This window comes from Chinchilla lanigera, unplaced genomic scaffold (genome assembly GCF_000276665.1).
Source record: "Chinchilla lanigera isolate Chin_1 unplaced genomic scaffold, ChiLan1.0 scaffold00057, whole genome shotgun sequence".
Taxonomy (NCBI): Eukaryota; Metazoa; Chordata; class Mammalia; order Rodentia; family Chinchillidae; genus Chinchilla; species Chinchilla lanigera.
In genome coordinates, this window is record NW_004955458.1 from 5,335,925 (window position 1) to 5,344,955 (window position 9,031).

General features: G+C 58.9%; 2 protein-coding genes across 4 annotated transcripts in view; both read left to right on the top strand.

Annotated features, from left to right (window-relative positions):
- Positions 1–5,561, top strand: part of Arhgef25 (Rho guanine nucleotide exchange factor (GEF) 25) — a 7,085-nt gene extending 1,524 nt beyond the window's left edge. The window contains exons 3-16 of the mRNA XM_005397403.2: positions 1,294–1,508; positions 1,605–1,700; positions 1,781–1,857; positions 2,132–2,198; positions 2,388–2,491; positions 2,818–2,887; positions 3,002–3,091; positions 3,182–3,274; positions 3,442–3,492; positions 3,676–3,753; positions 3,898–4,098; positions 4,182–4,362; positions 4,642–4,853; positions 5,107–5,561. Coding sequence (XP_005397460.1) covers positions 1,294–1,508; positions 1,605–1,700; positions 1,781–1,857; positions 2,132–2,198; positions 2,388–2,491; positions 2,818–2,887; positions 3,002–3,091; positions 3,182–3,274; positions 3,442–3,492; positions 3,676–3,753; positions 3,898–4,098; positions 4,182–4,362; positions 4,642–4,853; positions 5,107–5,217 — 1,646 coding nt within the window. The 3' untranslated portion in view covers positions 5,218–5,561. The remainder of the gene's footprint in view (positions 1–1,293; positions 1,509–1,604; positions 1,701–1,780; positions 1,858–2,131; positions 2,199–2,387; positions 2,492–2,817; positions 2,888–3,001; positions 3,092–3,181; positions 3,275–3,441; positions 3,493–3,675; positions 3,754–3,897; positions 4,099–4,181; positions 4,363–4,641; positions 4,854–5,106) is intronic.
- Positions 5,562–7,263: 1,702 nt separating this feature from the next.
- The window catches only part of Slc26a10 (solute carrier family 26, member 10), a 9,007-nt gene continuing 7,239 nt past the window's right edge, over positions 7,264–9,031 (top strand). Inside the window, exons 1-3 of one of the 3 annotated variants that reach the window (XM_013520908.1) lie at positions 7,264–7,774; positions 8,179–8,289; positions 8,827–8,984. In XM_013520908.1, the coding sequence (XP_013376362.1) occupies positions 7,432–7,774; positions 8,179–8,289; positions 8,827–8,984 (612 nt within the window). In that variant the 5' untranslated portion in view covers positions 7,264–7,431. The remainder of the gene's footprint in view (positions 7,775–8,178; positions 8,290–8,826; positions 8,985–9,031) is intronic. The other 2 variants (XM_013520907.1, XM_005397408.2) reach the window with 2 other exon arrangements.

The following is a 9,031-nucleotide window of genomic DNA, read 5'->3' on the forward strand; positions in this document are numbered from 1 at the left end:
CGGAAGCCCTCCCCGCCCAGCTCGGCGGCCCGGCCCGCGCCGCCCGCTCCCCAGAGCCCCCAGCCCTCCTCCCGACCAGACTTCCGTCTACTCCTGGGCACCCCTTCCCCGTCCCCGGCCTGCCCCCTCCCCCAGGCTGGACCCCGGTAGGAGGGAGGGGGGTGTGCGCCTTGCGCCGTCCCCGCCCCGCCCCCTCGTGACTCCCCCTGCATGGCCGGCCCGGGTGGGGGGCGCGGGGGGCCCCGGGCGCCATGCGGGAGGGGCACAAGGGGGGTCGCTGTGCCTGTCCCCGTGTGATTCGGAAAGTGCTGGCAAAATGCGGCTGCTGCTTCGCCCGGGGGGGACGTGGTGAGTGCGAGGTCGCCAGGGCCCAGTCTTGAGCCGGGGACGGGTTCGGGGTTCAGGGCATCCGTTTGCCCTGGCCTCGGGGATTTAGGGCTGGAGTCTATGTTTTCTAGGAAAGTGACTTCATAGATGATCTCTGAGATCCCTTTTGCCTCCAGATTTGTTAGTTCCAACTTAAGGAATTTGGGGAAGGGGCAAAGGACTGCGCTTTCTTACCGTCAACTAGATTTGGAGAAGAAGGAAAAAAAAAACACCCCACAATCTTCCTAGGCCTAGAACCTTCAGACCACTTTATATTTCCCTTCAAATCATTTTGCTGAGAATCTACTTTTGAGGAGGGACAGGGGGACTGAGGAATGAGGATCGTCTACAGGGGCCTAGCAAGGGCCCCGGCGGAGGCTGCTTTTCAGCAGCTGGCCAGCGATAACCCCGCGGGCTCTGCTCTTTGGCCCCCTCTGTTGGGTGTGTGCGTGCGTTGGGGCGGTGGGCGCAGAGGTCTTCTTTTTATAACGCTGCGCGCAGCTGGAGGAGGAGGGGTCTGGGGGCGGCAGACGGGCTCCTAGCTCTTTCTCTCCCACCCCTTTCCCTGAGAATGGTCTGTACCCGCGGAGGGGGGAGGGTTATAGGGGAGCAGATGGCCACCCTCAGCTTCTAGTGTCTGCCCAGATGGCTGCCCCCACCCCCATATCTGTTCTGTGCTCGGGATATGGGAAACCTCCACAAGTAACTGGGGGTTCCAGGCTTGGGGAGCCAGGTGTTTCCTGTCCTTCCTCCCCAGGAAGCCCTGGTGAAATTTTCTATCCTGGCCAACTCAAAGGAGGGGGGTAAGAGAGTGAGCGTCTCTGGGAGAGAGGAGCTGAACTTACGGAGGAGGAGAGACGTTCCCCGGAGATCCTGAGTCTGCGAATGGGCAATGTCTAGCACCTCCTTGCTTTTCTCCCCTGTCAGAATCCTATTCCATCACTGGCAGTGAGGCGAGCATATCGGCTTCTGCTGCTTCTGGCCTGCCTGCCCGTTCTGGCCCCAGCTCTGGCCTCAGCTCTGGCCCCTGTTCCCCGGCACCCCTAGGGCCAGTCAGTGGCCTAAGGAGATGGTTGGATCCTTCCAGACACTGTGTCAGCATGGAGACCGAGGCAGACAGTGGTCGGGCGGGACCGTTCGAGGTGAGCAGGGACTGCCACAGGCGCATGAGCGACGCTGGGACAGAGGGCAAGGTGGGGCCGTTGGTGTGACGAGTGACACTTGGCCTCTGGCTCCAGAACTGGATGCTTGAGCCAGCTCTGGCCACAGGAGAAGAGCTGCCGGAACTGACCTTGCTGACCACATTGCTGGAGGGCCCTGGGGGTAAGACGCAGGTATGAAGAAATGGGCCTGGGAGGGGCTCCCCTCGGCCCGAAGATGTGCATTTGCTTACCAGCGTGTCCTTCCCTTCCAGCCGGCTGACGAGGAGACTTTGTCCCAAGCCCCCGAGAGTGAGGAGGAGCAGAAGAGGAAGGCCCTGGAGAGGAGTATGTAAGTGTCACAGCCCTGCCCTTGTGGGGCTCACTTTTTTTTTTTTTTTTTTTTTTTTTGGTTTTCTCCGGTACCGGGAACCGAACTCATGACCTTGCGTTTGCCAGGCAGGCGTTTTGCCGCTGAGCTAAATCCCCAGCCCCTGGGCTCACATTTTAAATGGAATGTGCTCTGTGGCAGTGGTGATGGAGGAGCTTTGGACCAGGAGGGAGAAATTAGCTAAACCAAGGACAGGCCCCAACTGAAGCAGGGCGCCCTCCTGTTCCTTTCCTAGGTATGTCCTGAGTGAACTCGTAGAAACAGAGAAAATGTACGTGGACGACTTGGGGCAGATCGTGGAGGTAGTGCCACCTTGGAGCCCTTTATTCCCTTTAGCCCCTCGCCCACCTGGCCTTTTTCTCTGCCCAGTGGTATTTTTAGGAGATGCCTTTTGCCCACCCTCCCGGGCCCCCACGTGTACACTTCCTGGCAGGGGATTCCCACCAGGGCTGGGGCCATACGCTCATGTTTTCACCCCAACCTTCCCGCAGGGTTACATGGCCACCATGGCTGCTCGAGGGGTTCCTGAGAGTCTCCGAGGCCGTGACAGGATTGTGTTTGGGAATATCCAGCAAATCTACGAGTGGCACCGAGAGTGAGTCCTGGAGCCTGAGAGCTCGGAGCTGAGCAGGGGGTACAGCTAGTAATCTCAGCACTTCAACCGTCAGCCTGCTGGGACTTGGGGGCTATTTAGAAAAATGCTGCGGGGAACACACGGCCAGGGTCCCTAGCTGGAATCAAGATGTGCCAAAGATATTAGGGTCTCTTTTTTTTTTTTTTTTTTTTTTCCGGTACCGGAAACCGAACTCATGACCTTGCGCTTGCCAGGCAGGCGCTTTTTGCCCCTGAGCTAAATCCCCAGCCCCGATATTAGGGTCTCTGAAACATATTTGACCTGCCCTTCTCTGCCAACCCTTCTAGCTATTTCCTGCAGGAGTTACAGCAGTGTTTGAAGGATCCTGATTGGCTCGCTCAGCTGTTCATCAAACATGTGAGATTTTTAAGAGGGTGGAGCCTAGAGAAGGAGAGGCTTGGGATTGAGGGTGAGGCTTTTGGGAGAGGTGCCCTCCTTCCTTATCCTGATCTTTTCAACACTACACTTTAGGAGCGGAGGCTTCATATGTATGTGGTGTACTGTCAGAATAAGCCCAAGTCAGAGCACGTGGTGTCAGAGTTTGGAGACAGCTACTTCGAGGTCAGTAGCTGAAGTGCCTCCGAGGAAAGAGGACAGAATGTGCGTGAGAAGACTTTCCAGGATGCATAACCACCCTCTCCCTGTCCCCAGGAGCTCAGGCAGCAGCTGGGACACCGCCTGCAGCTCAGTGACCTCCTGATCAAACCTGTGCAGCGGATCATGAAATACCAGCTGCTGCTGAAGGTCAGGATCGCCTTCTCCGTGGGTGCCCTGTTGCCTGGAAAATGAATCGATCTCTCCAGGATTCTCCAGCCTTCCCAGACCGCCTTACCTGTGTCCTCGGGGAAGGGTGGGAGAACTTCCCAGGAAGTCCTTCAGACCTCCCCGAGCATTTCTCCTCTCTGTCTTAGGATTTTCTGAAGTATTACAGTAGAGCTGGGATGGACACTGAAGAGCTGGAGGTGAGGACCCCCAAATCCTCCAGGACACACCATGTAGTTTTAGTGTCAGGGTGGCCCCAGCCCCCAGGGTGGTTTAGAGCTGTCTTGTTTTTAGGGGGAGGCTGGTTGGGATGGCCACGCGTGAAGACACGGCTGGGTGAAGAATCTCTTTACCTGACAATGCCCCCTTTCACCTCACCCCAGCAAGCTGTGGAGGTCATGTGCTTCGTGCCCAAGCGCTGCAATGATATGATGACCCTGGGGAGGCTGCGGGGATTCGAGGTATGGAGGCCGGATGGGAAACCTCAGCCCCGTGCAGTTATCGCCTGCTGGGTGTGACCCCACGGTTGGTTGGGATGGTGCCGGGGAAGAAAAGATGAGCTCTCCCTCTTGTATCTCCTCAAAGGCTGTGTTCGTTAATTCCAGGGCAAACTGACTGCTCAAGGGAAACTGTTAGGCCAGGACACCTTCTGGGTCACGGAGCCTGAGGCCGGGGGCCTGCTCTCTTCCCGGGGTCGGGAGAGGCGAGTCTTCCTCTTTGAGCAAATCATCATCTTCAGCGAGGCTCTGGGAGGAGGAGTGCGAGGTGGCGCCCAGCCAGGATATGTGTACAAGAGCAGTATCAAGGTGGGCGGGGCCCCCCGAGGATGTTTGGGTGTTGGATTTGTTGGAGGGGCCTGACTCGGGGGTTCTCCCGTCTGCCCATTCAGGTGAGCTGCCTGGGACTGGAGGGGAACCTCCAAGGTGATCCTTGCCGTTTTGCACTGACCTCCAGAGGGCCAGAGGGTGGGATCCAGCGCTACGTCCTACAGGCGTCAGACCCTGCAGTCAGTCAAGCCTGGATCAAGCAAGTGGCCCAGATCCTGGAAAGCCAGCGGGACTTTCTCAATGGTGAAGCCCCCATCCTCCCTCCTGCACTTGTACCCTCCTCCCGGGATGCTCCAAATCACTTCCCAGTCTCCAACTCTGCCCTCTGACCCCGGCTTCCCTCTGCACCACTTTTTCACAATAAGCTCAAGACTTGGTAACTCAGAGTCCCCTAAAATCCCGAGAACTTTACCCTGGCAGATACCCCTCCCACGGGAGGGCAGATGGGAGGGCGACACTGGAAGAGCCTTTAGGAAAGGGACCTGTCTCTGCTGTAACCTTCTGTTCCTGTCTTCTCCCCAGCCTTGCAGTCACCCATTGAGTATCAGAGGCGAGAGAGCCAGACCAACAGCCTGGGGCGGCCCGGAGGGCTCGGGGTAGGGAGCCCTGGGAGAATGCGGGCTGGCGAGCGGGCCCAGGTCGGCACTCACACGCCCATCAATGGCTCCCTGCCCTCCCTGCTGCTGCTGCCCAAAGGGGAAGTGGCCAGGGCCCCCCTGCCTCTGGACACGCAGGTATGAGGAATGCAGTTCCCTGGTTGTAGGGGCAGAGTGGGGCGCACCTCTTTTGTCCCCAGATCCCCACGTGCCCTTGCGCCTGTCGTCTTTCCTTCTACCACCTTCCTTCCATGTGTCTCTTCCTCTGGCCAGTCCCTCACTTTCGTCCCCTCTGTTTTAACTCTGGGGCGAGCGGAGGCTGAAACGAGAAGAGTGGGGCCGGGGAAGATGGTTGGTGTTTGCTGATCCTCGGACCTGAATCTTTCTTCAGGTCCCTAGTGGCACCCCCCAGGCTCCTCGCGACTCTCCTCCACTTCCGCCACCTCTGAACACCCCTCCCTGCCAGGCCAGACTTGCCAAGCTGGATGAAGATGAGCTGTAACCGGTGAAGGCCGTGGGGAGAGTGCTGACTCAGCCACCTATTCCCCAAGGAACGGCCAGGCGATCCTGGCACCACTCCCGAAGTCCTCCCTCTCGGTGCGTCTGGAGGGTGGGCCAGGCTGAGAAGATACCAACTTGGAGGAGAGCACCCAGGCCCCCAAAGACTTCTTTCTGCCCGAGAAACACAGGATCCTTCAGCTCCACCCCTATGCATGTATCACCATCACCTCAGAAGGAGGATCGTGTGGGTGGCTGGGAGGGAGGGCTGGGGCAAGGGTTTGGGTGATCGGTTTGGGTTTATTTTGTTTTTTTCTGTTTTCTGAGAATAAAGGTTTTGTTATATCACAGAGGCTCCGGTCTCGCAGCGGGAAGGAGAAGCTGCAGGCGGGGCAGTGCAGTGAAGTGAGACAGAAGAGGCTGAAGCCCCGGTCATTTCAGGAGGGGCTTGGTGGAAGGACCCGGCATAGCATATGAAACACACTGCTGTCTTCATGCCTCCTGGGCAGTTGCAGCAGCTCTCAGGCCAGACCTGGGGCCTTGGGCCATTGGAAGACCTTAGCATCCTTCATGTAGTCTCCCCTTTACCTTCCTCCACCCTCTGGTCTAGACCCCACCAGAAAGCTCCACGTGATCTGACGTCCCAGTATGCCCAGCGCCCAGACCCTGAAGCACAAAGCACCAGTACCCAACCCAGTGTACCTGTCCTCCTGTGGCTTCCGTGCTCAGCTGGGGGATGGGAAGATGGATAGGAGCCTGCGGGCCATGGCGCCTTCCTGGCTCTGGTTTCCCCTTGTCTGAGAGACAGTAAAGCACGTCCGCACTGAACAGGCAGGGATTTGTCTTCAAACTCAGACCCAAGAATGGAGAGACAAAGGGGTCTCCCCCTCCCAACTTCTGGCACAGCCCCTGGAACAGAGCGAAACATGCCGAGATCCAGATGCCCACTTCTGGGTCCCTGCGTATCTACGTGTCCACTGTGTCCCTTTGTCCCTTGGGCTTGGTCACATGTTGTGGGGCTTCCTCAGCAGACAATAGACTCCTAGGGTGGGGGGGCAAGGAGATGCTGGAGTCTCCCTGAAGGCCCCAGGTCCCTCTGGCCGACAATGAAGGGAGGGATCTCTAAGGGGGGGACAGGACGTAAGGCCCAGATAAGATTTCTGGGGAACAATAGAAGGAATCGAAGAGGGGAGACCCCACCCTCACGCACCCCACCCCTGAGGCTTTAGGGTCAGGATCTGGGGGGCCAAAGGATGGCGGGGAGGGGTGCCAGAGGTTGTCATCCGTGGAGGAGGGGATGGTAGCTCCTAGCAGGACTCCAGAGTTCGGTGAGCTCTGTGGGTGGCTGACCCCTTTGTACCTAGTTTAACCGTGTTTGTATTTTTGAGTGTCTACTTTGAGAATAGCACTTGAATGGAAGAACTTGTGCTTCAGGATTTTTTTTTTTTTACTCCTAAGAAATAAAATAAAAAAGGTCATTATTTCCCCTAAATTAGGCCCAGCCATTCGCTACAGAAGTGTGGGTGGTGCTTCTGTCATCATTGTTGTCTAATATATGTAGTCGCTTCCCACCTCAGTAACTCATGAAACTGTTAAAGCCAATAAAGCTCTTTACACATCCCGGGGAAAACCGGGCTGGATAAGGATTTGGATCTAGGCTGGGGAGCCCAGCTGGCAGTGGACTTGCTTGCTCATGCTGCTGCAAGAATGCAGGGGCTCAGGGAAAGACCAAGGACCCCAAGGGAAGTCAACCTGTTTCTCCTCAAAATGCAGATGGGAAGAGAAGAAGTGGGGGATCAAAAGACTGAGGAAGGCCGGGAGTGGTGGTCCACGGCTGTAATCCCAGCACTTTAGGGAGGCTGAGGCAGGAGGATTGCTGGGAGTCTGAGGTCAGCCTGGGCTACTTAGTGAGCTCAAGGCTAGCATGAACTGCTTAGCGAGACCTTGTCTTTTTAAAAAAAAAGACTTAAGAGTAATAAACAGTGGATGCTGGGGTTTGCCAGGCTCCAGGGATACTGGATCCAGCCAGATCCAGCCAAGGATATCTGAGGAAATGCCTAATACAGGGACTCTCCCCTCCCAAGCTGACCAGACCAGGTCGCCGGGAGAGGGCGCCCTCCAGGCCCGGATTGGCTCCTTCTCCAGGGAGGCGGGACTCAGGGCTGGTGGGCAGAGGGGTATTTAAGACTTTGAAGAGTCAGAGGGAGCCAACGGCAAAATGAGTGGGTTGCCGGGCGCCAGCCCCTGCTCAGCCCCTGGAGAGGCCGCCGACGTTAAGTCTCCTTTGGCCACCGGGCTCAGGGAGCCTCTCACCGAAGCTCGGTTCCAACAGCTTTTCGGGGTCGCAGAGCAGGAGCCGGAGCTGCCCGCCGAGCGGCGTGTGCCACAGCTGTGCGGGCTGTGGAGGCGGCGGGCGCGCGCCTGCTCCTGGCCGGGCGCGTGGCGCCTGCTGTTGGCACGGCTGCCCCCGCTGCGCTGGCTGCCCCGCTACCGCTGGCGGGCCTGGCTGCTGGGGGATGCGGTGGCCGGAGTGACCGTGGGCGTCGTGCACGTGCCCCAGGGTGAGAGGCCCCCAACACCAGCCAGGCGGCGCCAGGGCTTTAGGGGCTTCGGGGAGGAGGCCCGGGCAGCTGGGGACCCCGGGAGAAAGGGACGTGAGACCGAGTACCGGGCAAGGATGTGGAGCTCCATCACCTCCCCACCCCACCCCCTCGTCTGCTCGGTCTCCTGAGACGGTCTTGGACCGGTTTCAGCTCAGGCAAGAGACGCAAACCTACCTCCCAGGATGCAGACCTGCGCGGATCTGCGCCCGGACAGCGTTAGGGGCGCTCCTGTGACGCCTCAGCTCCTCGCCCTGGCGTGACTTAGCATCCCTGGTGCCAGCCTTTAAGGGTGTGGGCCGGGGCTGACCCGGGGCACTGCCCACCCCCGCCCCACCGCCGACCTCTCCTTCCACCTTCCCTAGGCATGGCGTTTGCCCTCCTGACCTCTGTACCCCCGGTGTTCGGACTCTACACTTCCTTCTTTCCTGTCCTCATCTACAGCTTACTGGGCACCGGGAGACACCTTTCCACAGGTGAGTGTCCAGGGCCTGCACAGGACTCCTTCCTCTCGTCCTCCTTCCCTGCCTGCCTCGCAGCCGCGCTGCCTGAAACTGGCCTATGCCGGGCGTGGTGGCGCACGCCTGTAATCCCAGCACTGGCGAGGCTGAGGCAGGAGGATCCTTGCGAGTTCGAGGCCAGCCTGGGCTACAAAGTGAGTTCAAGGCCAGCCTGCATAACGAGACCCTGGCTCAAAAAGACAAGAATAAATAAATAAATAAACTCTGTGGCCTAGGTATGCTTGCTAAAGGGGGTGCAAAGAGGCAGTTTACTTGGACCCTCCCCCGCTCCGAAAAAATTTGGTTAAAATAAACATTTCCAGGGGAAAGGGGAGGAAGAGATGGCCTCGCTCGCCCCGCTTCCCGCCCGCGGTTCCAGGTTCACGCGGGCAGCCCCTTTCCTAGTGAGCGGGTCTGACCGCAGCACCCCGGGTCCGGAACGGCAGAGCCAGGGCTGGTTCGGCGCCCAGGGAGTCACAGCGGGTGATCCCTGCGGCTGCCCCCGGGCTCCAGGCACCTTCGCGGTACTCAGCCTCATGACCGGCTCGGCCGTCGAGCGGCTGGTTCCCGAACCCCTCGCCAGGAACCTGAGCGGAATCGAGAGGGAGAAGCTGGACGCTCAGCGAGTCGGGGTGGCCGCGGCCTTGGCGTTCGGGAGCGGGGCGCTGATGGTGAAGCAGGCCCGCGGGGCGCCCTGGGGCCGGGGCCGTGCCGGGGG